Here is a 23,578-nt window from a genome sequence, read left to right as displayed (position 1 = left end):
AAAATACAGTGGTTGGAATCTGTACCTATACTGAGATTTTAGCCCTCGACATCTGTATCTATCTATAGAGATATAATGAGGATTACAAGTGTCACTTATAGGAATAAATCTATTCATAGAAGTAACCTCTATCAATCAAACATCATCCTTATCCTTAACGTCTACAATTGAAATAATATCATAATCTTTCTTAAGTTTTTTATATATCAGCCTTAAAATACCTACATCCATTAGCTCTATACATACCTTAGTGGCAACTGCTAATATCTCAAATTTCTCCCATTTCAATTCATCTAACACTGTTAGTGTTATAAAAATTACCTGAAACAAATAAAATGTTCTAAATTAATTTTCCATATCAAGACAAAAGTGCATTTCAACTGAAGGTGAAATGGAAATTGACAATCAACACGAAGCTCGCTTTCAATGGAAAAAGTGAAAAAATGAACCGTTAAACGATATTTTGTTTGACAAGCAGCGGTTTATTCGCATTTATCTGTTCACGCCCACTGCTCACAGTAATGTGACGCTCGAAATAATCGTCTCGACATTTTGATTGGACACCAGGCAATATTATGACAAATACAGTAAGTTGGTGACAAATGAAATGTAAATTATTATGCCCATTCAAAATTTTCACGACGAACATCCAAGCATTATACCTATGTGAGTATGTTAAATCTGTATTAACAAAAATAAAGTAGACGGCATATGAGTGGAAAAAGGTGAACAAAAATGTAATAATTACAATATAATAACATAAATATACAAATTTAATAAACTGTTTTAAATTAAAATGAGGATCGACGAATTCTATGTAAAACCAATACATCAAAATGACTGCCCATATGACATTTTTTTAAATAAAATAAATATAAAATAATTTTGAGAGAACATTCAAGGAAAAATTTTATCTTATATTCTTTATTATTCAGCACATGTGGTCAAGGCGATTGGTTATTAGGTAGTTGATAATGCGATTCATAAAAATCAGACTGTTACATTGAAATATCAATATTTTTGTTATACATATATAACAATTAAAACAACCAATCCCATTATACGCAGCCCGATGAATTGGAACAGTTAACCATAGTACATGAACACAAATCCGTATAGGATTACAGTTCCGAAATGTGCATCAATCAATGCTAAACTCCTTATCCCTCGTCTTAGGTTCCTACACTGCCATTGTTGTGACGTCACAGAGAAATTCTTGGGTACATTTAACGTACATTATCATATTTCCTTTGTAATAATTTATTAAATGATTTAAAATTTTATAACAATAGTTTTTATCTGCATAACCACTATTTTCTCAATCTATATTCATGACCTCTGTGTTCTACCGCTTTATTTACGATGGTTGCAGGTTCAATTCCTGGCACAGTACAAACATTTGTATTTATTAGTATAATTGTTTATATCGGTCTGGGTATTTTCTATGCATATAATGTATGTATGTATATACAAAAAAAAACTATACCAGTTGTCTAATGACATTAACACAAGTTCTGCTTAATTTAGGACTCGATGACGTTGTGTGAAAGTCCAGAAGTATTAATTTTCAGTTCGATTGTGGAGAAATCGAATCCGCGACCGATGAAAAAGAAATACAAAAAACTGTATCATGCAGTATAATATCCATATATAATATTTGTTTTAGTTAAGGTGCTTCCCTACGTACATTACGTATACATTTACACGAAGTTGTATTAAAGTATGTCTGTCAGTTACCTGCTAGTAAGTATAGTATAAGCTTAGCTTAATTTGGGCCCAGATGACACTTTATGGTATACGCCAAATTACTAATTATTTTATAGTACGTATCTCTCTCCTTAATATAAATTATATTCTTGCTCCGTCACTAAGACAGTATGTACATATATATGTGTATACCTACAAAATATTTATGTACTTACGTATATTATCCTCTAATTATAATCACAATAACCATGAATGCTTTTATAAGGCATAAGCTCGCCCACCTACACATAAAGTACAATAATAACACATCGTACGAGTGACGTACTGTGTTACGGATTGGGGTCAAAAACCCTAAAGGCCTTAATGGTATACAGTAGCTCATCAGATGTGAGTGTACAGTCAACTGAACAGTCTGTATACTCTCCTTAATATATTTTTATTTTATTTTCAAATTAATAATTACAAATATTTTTTGACACATTTTTTAATTGCATTATATATTATGTCGCTGTCGTATCAAACTAATATTTTAAATATATCAAGGATATTCGACACATCCGCTTCAGTCAAGTCTTAAGAGATTATATCGATTTAAATATAAACAGATCTACTGAATGACATTCACTATTACACAAACTTACTTAGTTTATACAGCTGAGTAATTTTATTTCTCTTAAAGTTCTAATAATGCAAATAATATAATATTTTTATATTATACAGGCTAACGAATATTAAATTCAATATTAATTTTGTTATTATTATTATTAATATTAGTAGCTACATATCTATATATATTAGTATAGTATTGTTATTTATGTCTTTTCTCCTAATTTCTAATAATACAAGTTACGTTTTTTGTCGATACAGAATAATTGAATGGTAATACACTTTATTTAAATAAATTTAATGTAAGTATAAACAAGTTTGGATCAAAATGATTCTACAATTACATCTCACATATAATTTTTTTTTAATTATCTATGACATTTTATTTAAATGATGATTTGCATATTTTGACTTCTTATCACTTCCTATTCCAATATTGGGTTAACTGGAAGAGATCTCCTTTAGATATAAGTCCTGCTTTGTTCAAATCATTTCTATAAAAGTGCAGTAAAGAACATAATAATAAATTCAGCTCACACCTATACAAAGATTTTCATCATATTAACATCTGTAAGTAGTGAAAAACTACCATTTTAATATTTTTTTGTAGAAGCAATATAAAAAACTTTCTAGAATACATCTACTCCAACGATCATCGGTTCTATGGCGATTATAACCTGCCTACTGCTACTTCAACTTAGATATACGAAAAGCTATGTTGGTAACCTTAGTGTATAAAGCAGTGTATCAAAATAAAATCCAACCTTATGGATATAAAGTCACGTGAATTATAGATGTCTAAAATAATATTAGTCACTGTACTTACGCCGTGTTAAGACTCGTGACTATTCATAATGAAAATAAAATATTGTCTAACTACATGACGAGAATAAATAATGTACTCGTTTATTGAATTATTAATGAGATGTTTTACCACTAACAGATAAACTCAAGATATGAAAAGACAAGTGGTAAATATACTATTTTTAGCAAATATTGCTTGAAATCGTCGTATCGTTAATGAGGTGTTTTTTAATTACATCAAACCATTTCTCCTTTGAATCTGGATAGGCCGACTGACGCAATTTTTTCTCGAGATTTCCTTTGGGTGACAAATAAAACTATACCAAAACGCCTGGTCATCATGGTAATACCACAGATAACATAATATTACATAGTAATACTAAGCAGAATCTTCCTCTTATGACAAGAGCCTTGTATCCGAAACAGGGATTGTAGGTTTCTTACAACTATTATAACGATACAAAACTGCAGCAGTATGTTACAAGCGATGTTGTAAAAACAAAAACTGGCAGTGATTGTAATTTCAAAACATTCGCATATTAACTGAACCTACTTTGGTTAGATAATAAGCTCATCTTCATTGAGACATCATGTGAATAAATATTGATATGAGCTCTTGTGAAAAGTCCACATTATGCAATAATCATAAACAAATGATTACCATGACACTAAAATAAACTGTTAAAAACAGAACTACAAGGAGAGACGAATAATCTCATTATAAGTTTAACAAATCAGAAAGTATATATCACATGTAATGATTGTATCACTTAATTTTATCATTGAGATAAAATTAAGTGATACATTCATTACAGAAAATCGGCTATAAATTCAAAACAATAAACTCTATTTTCTAAAACATTTATATGTTACAAAAATACTCTAAACAACATTTTTATCTACAGTAAGTCGCTTCACATGTATATATTAAATTATTACTATAATTACACCTATTTGGGTGTCAATTTCCACTTAGGCTTCAGCTAAATTTGGACTCGGTCAAATTGAAAGCAAAAAATTACAAGACAACGTATAGCAGATAATAGGCATTATTATTATCTTCCAATCATTTTATAACATTTTATTTCGAGTTTTACTGTGCGTGTTCTTTTAGACAACCCTTACGACATTCTGGACGATAAGAAATAACAAAATATTCTTCATTATTTATTCTTCTTCATTATGTTTCGTCGTTTTGGAATGAAAATTAAAATATATAAGCATATCTCAAAAAAGAGATTTCTTCCAGCAAACCTCGAAACGTAATATCTACTAGTCATTGTGCTGGTCCTCTAATAATATATGTTTATATTTAATTTTATTTATCTTTCAGGTAAATTATCGGAATGGACATAGATTTTTTTTATTCAGTTCTGTTATAATAATTTAATATATTATGTACCTTAAGATGATTACTTTGTTATTCTGATTCATGCTGTTATCTATAAAATATTGTATGTAGTACAACTACTACAATGTTGTATAAAACATTATTGACATATATAATGAAACCAATACACACATCACATTGTTCACGATATTGTGACAAAAAAATCTGAAACGAAATAACAATATTGGCGATAACAGTAAATTGATTATCCGAGTACAATAACATTTTACAAACGAGATTGTAGCCGCTATCTGAACAAACTTCATAAAATAACCGAGTGAAAAAAGGCGGCACAAAAATCTATCAAAGCGTAACTCTTGAAAAGCCGCTTCGAATTTCAATATTGGTATCGCGGATCGCCGTAACAAGGCGACTCGTTGACAAAACAAATTTACATAAATCCCGACGAATCCATAAAAACCAGAAACGGACATGAGCGTGTCCGACAGATATTAATAAAGGTTCCGTAGCCAAGTACAAATTGCTTCGCTTGGTTGCTCACACGTTTTACTTGTTATTAAAAGATAAAATAGTCTTAAAAACAGTACCTTGCAGTATTTATTGACGGTACCTATGAAAATAGTGTTCTCTTTACTTAATTTTCTAGGATTACAGGCAAACCCAACATGTTTTAAAGTTAAAATGTTTTAAACTTAAAATTTGGGTTTATGAGTTCAATATCAAAATTACTTTTTTATTATTTCTAAATGAGTGAGTGAGTGAGTTTTCTAAATGAGTGCGTTTGACCGCAATCTCACCTGATATTAAGTGATGTACATCATCACTTAAAGAATGTAAACTAACAAATATTACAAGAAATATAGTAGATAAAAAAATCTACTTCAAATACTTTAAAAAGTTTGTTGTTTGATTTTAAATGTGATATGGAAACTACGTAATAATAATGTTTGTACAATCAGAATAAATTAAAATGAATTTTATATTTGTATAGAAAAAGATTAAAATAAATTTTCAAAAAGGCTACTGCAAATTTAATTTTGGTCGATCCGACGGGTAACTTTCATAAAGGACGTTAAACTTTGAAGAGTTTCTTAGTGTTCCTTTATTTTCCAACAGTCGAGATTCTCTCGAGCAAAAATGGTTAGTTTTTTATATATAATATTGTTATATAGAATCAAGATTTCTATTCTTATTTAGAAGTTATATTGCAATGTTTATTGTATAATATTTATTCTACATTATTGTTGTACTTATATGACATCTGTTGTAATTTGGGTGCCTTTCATGTGGATGTAGAATAAGATATAAAAATTGATATTTTATTGTATAAGAATAATATTACAATATTCCATTACACTTGTTACTGCAACTTTTGTTCATTATCATGAAAGTTCTCTTTCTATACAATTTAAAATACTTATTTACATTCCTATTTGTTACAAATAAAATCATTATTATCATCATCTCAGCCCAGAAGACGGTCACTGCTGAACAAAGAGCTCCCCCAAAGATCTCCACGGCGATATTGACCAGATCGTCGGTTCACGTTGCTGGAGGTCTTCCCACGATGCGTCCTCCGGTCCGCGGTCGCCACTTGAGGACTTTACTGCCCCAACGGCCATCTGTCCTACGAGCTATGTGCCCTGGCATTGCCACTTCAGTTTTGCAATTCTTAATAAAATACATAAACAAAAAAAAATGTAAACAAGAAAAACATAAAATGCATAAAGAAAACGTTACAACATTTAATGAACAACGGCGGTATAAATAAGTAGCGATTTGTGATCAATCTAAATAACTAGGTATTCGTATTAAAAATCAATCGGTATGATTTCTCTAAAGCCTTATGAATTGCAAATCATATTTTTCCCAAAAGGCAAGTAGCTGAAAGGCGCCGCAAGTGAGTTTAATGAAGGATAAAATTACATGTTTTTATTCAATTTTTCTTCTAGATGCCTGAAAAAAATATTTATAGTTATTTGTTGCGATTTATTTTGGTGAATAGAATTTATTTTATACATATCCTACTAACTGTCCCATTCGTCACTACCCTTAGTAACTGAAATAGACTACATAGGGGATTTTATTCGACAAATCAAATAAAGCCCTCTATGCAGCACCGAAAGAAATTATCTAGGTCGTAAAAACTTGGAATCTGAGGTCATCATCTAATTGAAAATTGACTTACCTCACTTTTTCATTAATATGACCACCATATAGTATAGCCCATTAAGTACTGTTTAGCCCATCATTTGTCGATTCTTTGAGACATTAAATTGGTATTTTAAATATGCATCCTTTCCAATACGTTCTCAGTTATATGCAGATATGCATGCATGCTATAGTCATGTTCTTCTTCTTGCATATCCGTCTGCATAGTTTTGTTAATTTCTACAATATTAGTGGTGTATAGTCATTTTAAAAATATAAGAAACTAGCTTATCTGCGCTACTTCGTCAGCAACTCACTTAGGTATTTGTAATTTATCATTACATTTCGCCCAGTTTATATACAATTATATATAATATCTTTTTAATTATATCCGATGCGCTATTCTGATGTATAAGCTATATTACTGTAAAGTATCATAAAAATCCGTTCAGTAGTTCTTGGATGAAAGACACCCATCCATCCATACTCACAAACTTTCGCGTTTATAATATTAGTAAGACGACATATGGCCATACAGTTTAACCTACTAATCAATGTTACAATCAAGGATTTCTTCCGCGTCTTTGCTTAAGTGAAGCAGTGAGATAAGATGGCTGATATGAATATGCTTCTGATGTACCCGTGGTCCTTATTAATGACAAGGGTAAGCTTCTCCACTCATATTTTCCGGGTCACCCGTTGCATAACATCAAAAGAATTTATTTTCAGAATCATTCACCTTTATATGTCAAAGTAAAGGTTAGGTTCCGTAGCCAAATAGAAATCCTTATAGTTTTATTTAATGTTATAGATCTTCATCTGATACTTTATAAATATTTATAACTTTATACTACTAAATGTAGCCTCTTCCTTATAAGGTTAAATAACAAAGTTATATTTAGAAAAGAATAAGAATTAAGTAATGAAAGGATAAGTATTCGTCATCATCAGGGTTACTATATTTTATGCCCCAATACAAATGTTATATAATTGATGTGTATATGTATCTGTGTGTCTGTCTGTGGCATTGTATCTACTAAACGAATGGACTGATTACGTTGCATTCAGTTTTGTTTGAAAGCTAACATAATCGACATGATTCATAGATACAATTTGATTTCTGAGTTTAATTGAAGCTTATTTCAAAATTTTAGTATTATATATACACTTATTATTATTATATTTATAGATTGAGGAATGAACTACCTGCCGAGGTTTTCTCACGAGACTATAGCATGGGGTTTTCCAACAAGTTAAGGCTTCTTAAGGGTCGGCAATGCGTACGTGACACTGCCGGCGTCTCAGTCATCCATAGGCTACGGTAACCATTTATCATTAGATGGGCCACTAGCTGGTTTGCTGCTACCATCGTGGTATAAAAAAATGAATCATCCATTTAGCTAATATGTTTGTATTGTTATATTAGTGTGCCAAATATATTAATAAGCAACCTTTTAAAGTATTATATTTAGATACATATGTAGATAATAGTAGTTGTTGGACAACTGAGGTCATTAACTACATCTCAAGTGATACTGGAATAACCACATATTCTTGAAGAAAGTGGACCCTGTCGGTAGATAATGACAGAACAAAGTTGGAGTAATGTTAGTGCTTTGGGTAAAGTTTCTGTTAAATACATATCAGTGAACGTTAATCACACTTGCTAAACTTAATTCATATCAATATTGCTATTGTAAAAGTAACCCCCTCTGAATGTTTGTTTCATAGCTATTAGTTCAATTTTCTGTGCAGTATCTGCAGGACGTAACAAAATGTAGAAAGAGGTATGATGAATAAAGAGAGGACATACGCTCGGGCACGAATTTCTCCTACATCCGTTATATATGTATATATAATACCATGACTCAGTGCTAATAATTAGGTTTAAAATAAAAGTAAAGTTCATAAGTAACACTACGAGGAAACACTCACTGATTCATCTCCATGAGTACAAGGACAGGCACCAATTCTATACCATTACCGAGTATTTATTTATTTATTTTTATTTTGTACACATTACATCGATGGTTGTAGACAAGACAATTAACAGCAATCCCTGCACTAAGCTCAGGGCTTGTGTCGCAGGAATCAGAAATCCTTAATTACAAAAACATTAACTTAAAACAGGTATTGATATAGCATAATTAATTTCCATATGATTAGTAAGATGTAGAATTAAACGTTAATCTTCTTGAAAAATAATACGTGTCTACTTTTCAGAAAACCTTCCTACTATGCAGCCATAACCCCAAGTTGCATTTTTTTGGAAAGAACAATATATGATACATTGAAGTTTAAAACAATTTATTAGAAATCAAACACTCCGTAATAGTAACACGCTTAATGTTTGTTAAACACACCTATGAATAAATTTCGCGCGGCAATAAAAGGATAACGAAGTTAAACAGCGCGTAGATAACTGTTTCAGTGTTATCTCAACGTAAATGTAGCATGAAAGTTGTATTCACGAGAATTAACGTGGCGTTTTATGTCTTAAACCTCATTAATATTGTTTTAAACGTTTCGTTATAATCTTAACAACAGCCCCGAGATCGTATCTTGATAAAATTTTATCTATGAAATCAATATATGGATATGAGGATGCAAGTCGGTATTGAACCGGGTCCGGGCTACAGAAAACGCCAGAGGTGTATATGGCCGTACATCATGTTCCAATAGCAACGCAAGCAACTTTACAAAAACAATAGAAACCCTTGTTCAAACGCATGCAAATTATATTAGCACGAGTGTTTATGTATGTTTATTATGTATACACATATTTACAATAAATAATAAAAATTTTGGTATTTCATTATGTTTAGTATCATAGTATATTTGCTCAATCGAAACCCTACTGCTTGGTGATTGATAAATAAAAAATATAGTAAAACTAATATTATAAAAATGCATGTAGGTGTATATATTCTATTATTAAAAAATGTGTAAGGATAATATAAATCTTTTTTAAACTTACCTCAGCTGTATGTATGTCATCATCAGATAAATATAAGATTATCTGATGGCACACATATATCCGAGATGTCGCGCCGCGTCATCTATTCAAACCAACAACCCAACGAGCAACTCAATGCGATTGACAGTGACATTGAAATCGAATGTCGTTCGTTGTATTGAGATTAATGATATCGATGCTCCGCGGTATTTGTTTGCGATTATAAACATAGCTCGATTGTACAACCAACAGCAAAATAAGCAGACCAATATTTGTTTGTAGCGGTGTTATCCAAACTGTCAGGGATTGTGGTTTACCTGGGGGTCATGGAATATAATTCATAGATAGTCACCAAACGTTAGGTTCATAACTAATAAATTAGCTTCCTTGTAGATGTTTAAATGACTCATTAATATTATATAATATATATTTTACCTAAGCTTAAATAAAGAATATTTTGTGTCTATAACTATCTCCAAATCTATACATAAAAACAGTTTGAGCAATCAATTGAAATCAACATATCTTTAGGTCTATTACAGACTCTTATTATACATATATCAAATCTACCAGTAGTTCGGAGTTCTATCGAGCTGAGAAGAACTGACAAGAAACTCAGCTCTTATTCTTTTCGTATGAACTTGTACATCTTTACAATAATACACATTCATTTTTTAATTAAAATTTGCATATACTGTTGCAATTTTGTCAAAAAAGGAAATAGTTTAATCAGTGTCCGTAATCCCAATAGCGCACAGACCTTTGTTTCTTTACATCTATTGATTGCCGCATACCTCATCTTTGTTGTGTAAGGTGTGAATGTAACTTCTTAACTTATATAGTAAATACTTAGGTCAAAGTAACGTAGTTACTACATAGTCGGGTGTCTTAAGCAAGTCATGCTTACTCAGATGTCTAGACAGATAATGGGATGGTAGTCCAGATTATTGGAAATGTTCTTTAACGGAAAGTTAATCAGTCATATTTGTAAACCAGCGCTAAAGAGCTTATAATATCTTTTATCTCTTTGTGCATCTTAACTTCGTACCGCAATTCTTGGTACAATCATATACAATATAAATATTGGTACAATACAAGAGAGAATATAGAGACTTAGGACTTGTAACTTAGTAAAAATAAAGATTTTTCTTTGTAGCAATATTTATCCAGACTATGTACCTATACATTACTGTATTCATTAATAATTATATCCTATATATTCTTTTTTAGGTTTATTTTTAATTTAATGCAGAATTTGTGATTTTGAAATACATACGACATCGGATTGTGGTACCTTACATATGACAATTTCAAAGAAGCGTTATTCTATTAACAATTATTTTATTTCTTATTATTATTGGGCGATGAGGGCACTAATTCTGAAAAAAACACTGCTTTACAGTATTTCTATTTACGTCAGTTGCGTACGATCCCCGATTATAACCAAGTCGCATGTTACATATATTGTATTGCTGAATTTGGATTGACGTTTTATTATACCCTCGTTACCCTTTTAGGAAATGACATACGGTACACGTAAATTGACATATGATAAAGGATCGAATGTTAAAGTTTTAATTATATTGAGATACTGCTATCTAAACAATGTTACATCTCAGTCTACTATTATCTTTACGTACAAAAAGAAATGGGCAATCACACGAAATACGTACATAAAATACTACATAGGTTTAAACAAGTAGATTATAAATTTAAGTCTAATAATTGAGTAAACTGGCAAAGACACAGATGACAAAGTAGATGCAGCAAAGTCAGTGCAAAAAACAAAAAATAATAAGTATTTACATATATCTACAAGTTAAATAGCATCTCTTAGGAAAATGTACAATGGTATTAAAATAAAGGATAGAATATATCTCGTAATACTAAAGGTCTTTTTATTCATGTCTGAGGACGGTCACCATTTTGACCAGAATTAGCTAATAATACAACCATTACACTAATAATATAACTATATATACTTATACGGAATGTATTATTAGTATAAAGAATAATAATAAAGTTCCTTAACACGTCAGAGGAAGCTTATTATGCATACATTTCTCCTGTGCTAACATAGGAACAGAAACCAGTAGGCATAATTATGAATCTCGTTCCAGCCTGGCACCTTTATAATTAACGAGCCAGGAGGCTTAACTTTCTTCTACGGTGCGTTTTATGTGCTTTAAAAATTCGCTATTTCTGATTTATAAGATAAAAACACAAATGGGCCCAATTTAGTATCAGATTCTCTTTTAGTACAAGAAGGACATCGGCTCTAGTTTATTTTGTTCTTTTATAAGTGATATATTTTGGCCAGGTTTGAACAGTTTATGATGATTATATCTTTAATAAAATGGGATCAGCTAAAGCTTTTCGGTTAAAAGAAATATTAAAATATGTATTTAGTTCTGCTTCAATTCTATACGCAAAAATAAAATAGGTAGTAACTTTGTAAAATATTAAATATAAGAATTATTTTTTGTGGAAAGTAATTGTTTTTTAATTTAGTAAATTCATCATAGATACGCTGTGTAGAAATTTTATAAAAAAAACTACTGTGTTAAATTTGAAAATAGAATGCTGTAGGCATGCATATATTTTATAATAATAAAGCGATAAGATTGTATATAAAAATATAAATTTCAATATTTGTTATTACACAAAGCAATTTTAGAATTATTCATGAAGCAATAAATGTAACTATTTTATTACTCTATGATTACAATACAATAATACAACAGTTGACGCCACAGAGAATCTTTATCTTCTTTGCATATAATAAAATCTTATTGGCCTTACGAGGTCAAAACTGTCTATTATTCTGTTTGTTTATCACTTTACGGTTACGATGAAATTTTCGCAGAATGTATTGTTAAATATCTTCTGAGAAATAGACGCGAGCGAATATATAGATCAACATGTTGGTTAAAGGATTTTTTGGACATATAAGGTATTAGTTATTCTGTAAAAACTTTCAATAGGCAATTACAACAATATACATACGATTTTATTAACTCATTAATTAATCAAATCATAAATGGCGATCTACAAATGTACTCCAATCGCGTGTAATTGTGTGTAGTAAAAACACACTGGGATGGTTTGTAGTAACCACGTATTTGCATGCAAGTATAATATATATACATATATTATAATTATGCATATAATATATATTCTTAAAAATATTCCTACTTATTAGATTCAAATAAAAATTAATAGATTCAAAATCTAAGGTATAATATTGTAAACTGGTAGGTACCACTTAATCGATAGATCTGAGGACGAACTAATCAGGCAGAATAAGTAATTATTCACATAATGTCTATCTGTGACCAGAAATTCAGCATTGTATATATTATGATATATATGATATTAGCAGCCTGTCCTGATGTCAATAATCGTTAGGTATTTATGATTAGAAGTTATATTAGCAACTGCAGGCGCGCAATTAAATGATAAAACATTTATAACTGTTTACTCGCCGATGCTTCACAAGTACACTTCCATTACTTTAATGAAAGTCAGGAGAATTGAAACACTTTACTTTTAAACAAAAGTGTAATGGGATCGTAATTACCACAATAAAACAACAATATATACATTAATGTGATCTGATCAAAAGCCGCCAACCAATTATCAATCTTACAACGCGTCAGTAACTACAAAACGAAACAATATCGCGTTGTAGAAATTGAACAGCGCCATCTAGTGACAACTATGTAAACTAAAGACGATTAAACATACCGCCCACCATGGACAGAATGTCCATCATCCCGGCCACCATGAACTTCTATACAAATACTTAGTGGACTGTAAACAAATCTTTAATGCTTCATGGTGAGAAAAGAAACAAAAAACACAACAATTACATAAATTCTTTAGAGAGAACATACACACAACATATTATAACTATAATCCCTCTAAAACTTAATCTATACTTAAACTTCTTTAATAACAAAAAACACTCATTAATTGATTCAATATCATCCTTCTTTAGATCAAACTTATTGAAAAAACTAAACAATTATACTAAGTTTTCAAGTGAAATGTTTTCATGAAAACAAAGAAAATACAATTGAAACAAACTTATTAATTAAACATGTACATTGTACAACACAACTGCTTGTAACTGATAATCTTTTATAACAAAACCATTACATTTCAAACTTACTACACATGTAATTTCATGCAACCCCATGAATTTCCCTTTTTCTTTTTTAACAACATATAAAGGTTCTATACCATCCATAAACTTGTGTATGTCAATGTACTACTGAGTACTGCTTGTCTCAGTACAGTTAGCCAACAACATTTCTCAAGATGCCAACATGTGTAATTAAATCTTCAAGACTCTTTATTCAAAGGAACAAGTAATATTTAAAAGGGTAAGTATTTCTTCAATCACTTTTATTTATTAATTACTAAACTTATATAAATTTATATTTAACGTTCACTGCAATTACTAGCATCAGTATAATGAAATCTCATATTTTCATTTCATGCATCATTTCTCTGTTTAATTTAATCCTTTTCTTTTTCAGCCATCCAGGACCAGTTAAGAATATAAAGTCACAGATAAATCCTCGAATATTATTCTGGTAAGTATTTAATCTTTCAGCCTTGGTGATTTGCAGCATCAACACATCATTTTGGTAAGTAATCCATTTTTTATATAATTTTTCAGGTAGTGCAGTACTGCATACATTTCTATAGACAAACCATTTCAACAATTTTATTAATTTAGTTATTTTACAGTTTATTACTGAATTAGTTATAACCAACATCTGTATAGTAATTATTAAATCACCCTGATTACAGGTAAGACTTAACATATCAATTTTTAACCCATACATTGGTTTTTTGTTATTATCATCCATCATCTGCACAGAACTACTGTTAACTTTCCATTTTTTATCTTTAAAACTCTTTATTTCTAATGAATTTTTTATATTAACACAAAATCTTTTTCTTTCCAGATTTCCAGTACTTAACTGATCATAGAGAGTATAACCTGTCAACCTAAGATATATTACAGTAATGTTCATCATTCTACTTTCTACATGAGTTAGGAGGTTTTTAATTTTACTATACTCCTTGACTTCATTTCCATATTGATGTATTAACTTAGATAATGTTGGTAATCTCTTTTCCAATGGTTTAGTATATTGACTATGAAAACCTTGGTCACAAAAAGGATTTTTTACAATATATTTTCCCTTATTATTTCTTTTTATCTTGCTTGCTTCGATTCCCTTATATTTTTTAACTTCAATTATTTCTTTTACTTTTATTTTTTGTTTAACTTGCTGTTTTTCGACTTTTTGTAGCATACTTGTTTCCTTAACTATAGCATGCATGCATATGACAGAACTATGAAAGTTTTTTATTCTTTTAATACCAGATTGTACCTTACCAGATAATATCCATCCCAGTTTAGTATTTTGGGCCACTGGCATATCTGGTCCGCATCTAATTAAACCTTCTTGAATAACTTGATAATATACATCTGAGCCTAGAAGTATATCAATCTTATTAGGCATATTATAAGTAGGATCTGCTAACCTTACATCTGGTATACTTGACCACCTCTGCACAGGAACTTCCTTATCCGGCAGCAATGTGGTAATTTCTTTCAAAACATGGGCTTTGACCTGCGTAACAAATTTTGGATTAATTAGTGATTGTATGTTAATATTGACCACACATTGTGAGGTCACAACGGAATCCCGATCACTTCCTAATCCAGATACATAACTTTTACTTGCTTTCTTCTGCAGTCCAAGAAGTTGAACTGCTGACTCCGTTATGAACGAAGCCTGCGATCCTTGGTCCAATAATGACCGTAGTGTTAGATATGTACCTGATTTTGTCATTGCCCCCACTAATGCAGTAGGCAGTAAAATGTGGCCTTGCATATTGATGTGGCATGTGGTAATACGTTCGGTTGTTTCATCTTCTTCTATAATTTCTGGTTTAACAATATTTTGTTCTTCTTCTCCTGGTGAATTCTGTGGATTGACACTGTCTCTTGTTTTAGACATAGAATTCATGTGTAGCAACGAATGGTGTTTTCTTTGACAAATTTTACACTTGGATGGTACACGACACGAATATACAGAATGGTTAGAGCCAAAACAATTAAAGCAAAATCCCTGAGTTTGCACGAAACTACGACGTGCTTCTGGCTCTTCCTTTACAAATTTCTTACAATTAGATAATCTGTGATTATCTGAGCAAAATGGACATTTCATTATTTCAGTAACATGCAGCGCTTTTGTTTTAATAATACTTTTAGTTAACCTAGTATCCAAAAATTCAAGTGATCTAAATCTTTGATTTAAAAACTCAGAAAATTGTTTATAAGTTGGTAAAGATTCAGTACTATCGCTTAATCTCGATTCCCACAATTTTCGAGATTCTGTATCCAACTTAAGAGACAAAATATGAATTATAATAATATCCCAAGTTTCAGTTTGAAGGCCTAAATTAGTTAAAGCATTTATACATTCATTACTTGTATCTAATAGTTCCTTTAATGTATTTGATGACTCATATGTAATGTTCTTTTGACTCATAAATCTTTTTAAGATTGAATTTGCAATATATCGTTTATTATTGTACCTAGCTTCCAACTGATTCCAACAAACAAGATAATTATCACTAGTTACAGGAACATGTCTTAATAGTTGTTCAGCTTCTCCTGATAGATGGGTTTTTAAATAATGTAATTTTTGTACATTATCCAATGCACTATTAGTGTGTACAAGAGACATAAACAGATCTCTGAAGCTAGTCCAATCTGAATAACTGCCTGAAAACATGGGGATAGTAATTTTAGCTAATCTGACACTATGAGCTTGTTCATTAGAACTATTATTTATTTTAGAAATTATGGATATATTAGGTTTAATTTCATTTAATTTATCTTTAAGTTCAGACTTGTAATCAAAAAATAATTCTTGGGTAACTTCATAAATATTACAGGTGACATACTTACTAATTTCTAATTCCTCCTCATCATAATTAGCTATAAGTTTATTATGAATATCTACAAATGAAGACCACTGTGATTCTAAAGCTTCAAGCCGCGTTTCTATGTATGATACAGTCAAACGATCTTTGGATGACTTTTTAAAGTTACTTCTGGCCTTACTTATTGTTTTGTTAGAGTTAATCTGAACCTTTATCAAAGAATCCATTATGTAAATTTATGATCAATACCTTGTAATTAGTCTATAATAATATTTTATGCACTATAATTAGAATATTTTGTGTATGTACAAAATATAGGTACTCGTTATAAATTTATGCTCTAAATCCAAATTGCAATATGAAAAGTTCAAATTACTTTAACAATGCATAGAAAATTCAGTATATTTTAACTAACAAATTGTTACAAATTTATTTCACACAAATAACCTTACTATTATTCTTATAATATATAATTGTAAATTGCAACTGCAATAATTATGACAAGTTTTGAATACTAAATAGTTTAAATATGACGATTTTACAAGTCCCAGTAGAAATTTCTTGAATTTTTTCAAATGTTTTAGTTCACTATTTATTAATGTGACATCCAGCATGGATCGCCCGTAGTAACCCTTTTTTTTCGTAATTATTCAGTCTCTGATTTAACTTGAACTATTTTGCAAAATCTAATATTTTTTCAAAGTTATTTCACATGAACATATAAGGTTGAAAATTACTAACACTGAATATAATTAAATGTACTCACAGATTATCCGGTAAAACACTCACTTAACACTTCTACTTAGATATATTTTTGCTTGCCGCTCCGTTCATTGCTCCATCCATAGATTAGCGCTCCGCTTTGCATCTGCAGGACGCCGTCAGGTTGCACTGTTACTCCAACGTTACACAAACTCCAACATATGTACATGTATTCCTTATTAACTGCACAATGTGCCTCGTCCTTGACAACAATCCACTGCGCCCTTGGGTGTGAACGAGTAACTCGTGACGTATTATATTCCAAATGCTAGATCCGGCTCGAAGGACCATATGTTTACTCGCCGATGCTTCACAAGTACACTTCCATTACTTTAATGAAAGTCAGGAGAATTGAAACACTTTACTTTTAAACAAAAGTGTAATGGGATCGTAATTACCACAATAAAACAACAATATATACATTAATGTGATCTGATCAAAAGCCGCCAACCAATTATCAATCTTACAACGCGTCAGTAACTACAAAACGAAACAATATCGCGTTGTAGAAATTGAACAGCGCCATCTAGTGACAACTATGTAAACTAAAGACGATTAAACAATAACAATAAAAATATTGTTATATTCATATCAAAATAACAACGATAGACATTTTTTGGAATTCGTTTAAATAAAGTTATAACCAATATATCAATGGAACTAACAAATCGACAAACCGTTTTTATGTAAAATAGGTTACAAAAATAAAAACATCAAAGAGATACTTGTCATGTAGTATATTCATTCATATTTACAAATAAAAGTGTAATAAGTACGAGTATACTCTAAATGATATAAACAAATAAATTTCTCCAGTCCCTTCTTCTAATATATTTGATTTTAAAATAAAAATACGAGATTTTGTATATTTTGTCTCTAAATGTAAAGGTGTCAAACGTGCAGACGTTTCAGAAATTATAAAAGCAATTGGACTCGTCACTATTGTGAACAATAATGCAATTATATGATGACCACTTATATACAATTTTGTCAATAGTTGTCCATTAATGAATTCCTTCAAATGTGGACTTTATTCCATTTACTTAGAGATCATGTACCATGTTGGACGTCTAAACGAAACCTACAATGGGATCCAAATAGGGTAATCACCTTACGGTATCGAACTTGGAGTGACCGGCAAAATTCTGTCGGCGAGGTCAAAGTTTGCGGCGTACTTATATAGGAGTATGTCTCGATAGGCAATCGTAAAAGGTACCGGTTTAGATGTCTGAGAATGCGTGAGAATATTGGTAATCAGAGATCAAGACTCCCAATAATCCCAATCTAGTTAGAAGCGAATAAATGAGGCAGATGCTCCAGTAAACTTAGATATAAGCAAAGTTACAGAATTATCTATTAGAAAGTAAAATACCATCACGGGTTTTTAGGCATGAATAATGACTATTTTAAAACATATCTGTGTATTGATTTTGATCAACGCATATGTGTATATAGTAACATACACTTTTTTTATACTACGTAGGTGCCAAACAAGCATAGACGCCTGAAACACCAAGTTTAGGTTTAGTTATAGATATTTATAGATTTATTATATCAATATGTAAACACCGATATCAGTAAAAATCTATGATACGCTGATATGATCTATGATACGAAATCTTTTTGAAGACTAATCACGCAGCGCCATTTTAACATGTATGATAGATACTAGACAACTAATATAAATGCATAGCTACATTTTTGTGTCAATACATACATAATATTTTTAGCTGTATCTGCTGTATCCTCAAAAATTTTTAATATACATAGAAAATACCCAGACCGATACAAACAATCGTTCTCATAGATACAAATATTTGTACCACGCAAGGAATATAACTCCCCATCGCTAGACTACAGAAGCCGTCGAAATTACTTACAATTGCAACAATGCCAAACCGTTAGTCCACCGAGGCCGCCAAAATATGTTACTGATATCGTATAGTTCCTCAAATATGTATTACATATTACTGAAATGCAGTCACATTGATTTATATATGTGTAACTCTCACAACGTGGCAACTTATTAGCGATATCGCCGATAACGGATGGTTCGCATAATGCTCGATATTTGGATATCGGATATTCATTCAACATGTAGATTTTCATACTATAATAGATATAGCATCTAGGATGATAATTTTCTGTCGTTAATCATATGAAATTTCCTTGAAAAAGAATAGTGTATATATGTATTACAATATATATATTACAGCAGCGGACAATGATCAAATCAAAATAACAATGACTTAATAATAATATATAATATAATCAGTATTTGTACCTTGTTTACTAATATAACCACTTTATATTTTAAACATAAATAATATTTAGAAATGCAAGTCACAACTCTTATTAATACCCTTAGGAAAAGGAAATAAAAGTAAATAAAGGGGAGAGTAACAGGAACGAGTTAATTTGCACAGCAAATTACCCTGCATTTTTAAACATCGTTTTTGTACCTGGCCCAATATAAGTACTTCTCGTTATTGGTTATTTTTCCAGTAATAGCAGTTTTTATAAATTTGTTGTTTTATTTCGCAGAACAAGTACATTAATGAATCACTGACTTAAGAGACATAGCAGAATATTCTCGCAGGTGTACTTTTTTATAACTTTTCAATCAATTTGCTAAATGGAGACTCTTTTTGAAATCGACTATATTTTATATACAGCACACATAATACAGTACTCTATTAATTAATTAAAAAATTACAGAATATGGAAAATCAACTCCGATCAATCGATCGAATCAAATCCGAATTAAGTTATTTAACTAATATTTCTTTAACCGCGAGTATAGCGTTATATATATATATTAGAATCAACATGTAAGCCGACAATAATAATATATATATATAATCTATATAATCAATAATCTATATAATAATAATATATATAATCAATAAATCTTCGACAACACACACAGCAGCTTGAACTATGTGTATTAAAAACTAATACATACCACATACATACAATGTATACTATTTATTTAGAAAGACGCCAATATAACAGACATTCTGATAAATATATATATTGTAATGTTGTAAATCAAAAGAATTAAACTCGCAACCATCAGATGGTAAGGCACTGAAACAGCTAATCCAAGTTATTTGCATTAAAACCATTCATCATACATACATCGAATGTTCAATACATCAATGTATTGAACGTTCGATATATACAAATGCATATAAAATTTCCAAATCAACAAACAGCTTTAAGTCCATAATTTGTACTGCATTTTAACGTTCAATAAAGCTTCAATAAATAAATATACAAGCATACACAAAATTAGTAAATCAGAGGCAGAATAAAAAAGACATATGAATATTTAAATACTGTACTATATTTAACTTTCAAACGAACATATTATAGTATGATGTACCTATATATAATGATGGCCTCGTTCTTATTTATCAAACATCGATTAGGTTGACGATTCACTGATGTATAACTGATAATAAATATGGGGTTGTGGAGTTCTAGTTACGTTTCAAGGACTTGATAACAATATTATCATTAAATCACAATTCTTAACATGTATTCAATGTATATCAACATGTGTAGTAGAATATAACGACACATCGGTAATTGTTTATTAAAACTTAAAGATATAGTAATTAATTTAAAACAATAAACGTGCAATACTCAATATTATATCAGTTCCTCTAGTTAACTGATATGTATTACGATAAGATTAAATATACGATTTGAAAATACAAATATTTAAGGATTACGTCTACTATGTATGTCGGCACACCAATAGCATAGATATACAAAATCTAGTATTTTGTCACAGTGACATTATTGAGAACCTGTTATTATTGTGACAATGTATGAGTTATTAATATTTTATAAATAAACATAAAAACAGAAGATAACATAATCACATTCTAAGAACATACATTAAACAGATGTATTTAATTGTAATATGGGAAATAAAAAAATGTAAACAATAACGACTAATCGAGGAAGATAAGTAACATACCCGTATGTAATTAGTTAGCTGCAATTGAAAACCTACTTTTTTATGAGTGAATTGAAAAGATTTTAGGGAGAAATTTACTACCATAAAACATGAGAAAAATTTAATCAAATATTGGGAAAAAAATGTATCGACAACGAACGTTATCGGCAATAGGCAGCCATTGTTACGTAAAGTCACGCAACATAAGTGAATCGTCTACAACACGACCGATAAACGTAACAGATGTTCACATAATTACAATATTTGCTTTTTCTCGACACTATAGCAATTAGTGCTGTTCCTGGTTATGTACATATATGGTAAAGCTGGTATACCACTAATTGCCTATATCGTCAAGAAATAGCAAGTATTATAAATGGTAAAAAAATCCATACTTTTACCGTTTGCTTATCTTATTATGGATTACAGAAATCCAATTCTATATAGGTCAAGTAGAGAACTTTTCCCACTTATCCATAATTAAATTAAATAAAAATATAATTATGGCAACGAAACGAAATGAGAAAACCAATCCACTGTCGTAATAAAACATAAGAAGTTATTACAACGTCCACAAAATATGCAGACAAAACAACTTCACAATCAGTACTGTTGCGGACGAGTCATAAAGATTATTAATAATCGAGTATTGCATAAAATTTAATAAGGCCCAGAGGTCGTCAGTCGTCACATTTATGGTTGCTGAAGACCGATCCGTACATACCGGTGTGGCAACACAATGACCTTTCTATCCCCTCTTAAACCACCATCAAAGAATAACCACAGGTTTCAGGCACGCGTAATTATCTTTGTGACATTCCTTTTACATTATAGAGAAGGCTACTTTTATCTACCATATACTTACAATAAAAATGGGACTAGTCGCTGTTTTTACATAGAAGATGGTATATGAGAAAAATTTATACACTAAGTAATTGATCAACGTAATGGAACCCAAAACAGTTATTATTGGAATGTTTATCAGTTTGTCTGTTCGCGCTAATCTCAGAAACAGCTGGATTCTATTCTCATTAATGTATTGCGTTAAGCTTCATTTAAAATTCAGAGTACGTTTTATTTCTATCGGTTTACATACAAACTATACGGGCACTAATCGCAGGCTTAGTTATTTTTAAACATTTCCAGTCTACAATTAAATAAATATATTTTCCTGTTTTGTTTAATAATTCATATTGTTTAAAAAATACAGAGCTAATAATCACATTTCCTATATTACTTTTACATTATAGAGAATACAAGTTCATTTTATAAAATATTTCCAGCTAACGTAGGCAAAAATTAAGAATGAAGTTTATAATACCTAGTTTAAATTAAGTATTGTAATTTTAGAAATAAAATAATGTTTCTCGTTTATGCCTAGAAACAACACAGACGACCATAACATTTTTATTTTTTGTCACAGAAAACAATCACGTTTCTCTTTGTTTTGTTGTAACCATCTAACCACTTATTTTGCATCAATTTATAGAGCTAAGAAGAAAAAATGCAAATGCGGCCATATTTGAATTTCAACTCGAACAGATTATTATTTATATTGCATATATGTACAAATAAATACGTTAAAAAAATATCACGCATAAATCATCAATCGTATTTATATCATTGGTGATAAATAAGTTCCTTACTCCTTAACTTGTAATATTTGCTTTGCGACCAGCTTTTTATACAACGAAGTCGCCACTTTATAATTTGGATTTTATTTGGGATTTATTATCCCAAACCCAAGTCAGTTTTAGAATGCGATAATAATTGTAGAATTAATGAAGCTATTGTATATCATACACTGAACAATCAAACTCCCTTCTTCTTTAAGGATAAAAAAATTAAATGAAAATATTATTTGAAACATTTAATACTTACTATATATGTATCAATATCTCCAAAGAATTATTATAGCACGGTATTACCCATGACTCACAAGTTATAAAAAATAAAGGTAAGAAAATTCTTACATTTCTTAGATAACGCCGCCTTATGCTAAGCACAACTATGTATGTATAGTGTTCAAATATAAAAAAAATAAAATATGTATATATTAATTCGTGTAGGCCTATGACAGACTCTTATGATATGTCAAATCTACCGTCAGTTCGGAGTGCTTTCGAGCTCTGTTTACAGACTCATTTTTATTGTTCATTAGTACTAATAGGTACTATGCGCAATAAAGTAATGCAAATAAGGACTTGTTATTATTATTATAAAGCAAATACAATTTCTATTAATAATTTCAACAACAATAATTGGCAAATAATCATTAACCGTACTAGAAAGAGAC

At 30.2% G+C, this 23,578-nt stretch overlaps 2 protein-coding genes across 6 annotated transcripts in view; both read right to left on the bottom strand.

Annotated features, from left to right (window-relative positions):
- Window positions 1–23,578, bottom strand: part of LOC131847728 (putative polypeptide N-acetylgalactosaminyltransferase 9) — a 157,061-nt gene that overhangs the window by 74,548 nt on the left and 58,935 nt on the right. The gene's annotated exons all lie outside the window — the stretch shown is intronic.
- LOC131847863 (uncharacterized) lies at window positions 136–16,777 on the bottom strand. The gene is made up of 2 exons (XM_059197554.1): window positions 14,987–16,777; window positions 136–321 (listed from the first exon to the last, which is right to left on the bottom strand). The coding sequence occupies exons 1-2, from the start codon at window positions 16,775–16,777 to the stop codon at window positions 136–138; spliced, it is 1,977 nt and encodes a 658-aa protein (XP_059053537.1).

This window comes from Achroia grisella, unplaced genomic scaffold, assembly GCF_030625045.1.
Source record: "Achroia grisella isolate CSIRO2021 unplaced genomic scaffold, CSIRO_AGI_Agris_v1 utg109, whole genome shotgun sequence".
Classification (NCBI taxonomy): domain Eukaryota; kingdom Metazoa; phylum Arthropoda; class Insecta; order Lepidoptera; family Pyralidae; genus Achroia; species Achroia grisella.
This window is presented reverse-complemented; position numbering and strand designations above follow the sequence as displayed.

Bases quoted from the DNA above. Each gene is read 5' to 3' on its own strand.
- LOC131847863 (XM_059197554.1), bottom strand. From the start codon at position 16,777: ATGGATTCTTTGATAAAGGTTCAGATTAACTCTAACAAAACAATAAGT. The intron at 322-14,986 runs GTACAATCTGGT...TATTTGTTTCAG, and splicing joins GATGGATATTATCTGGTAAG to GTAATTTTTATAACACTAAC.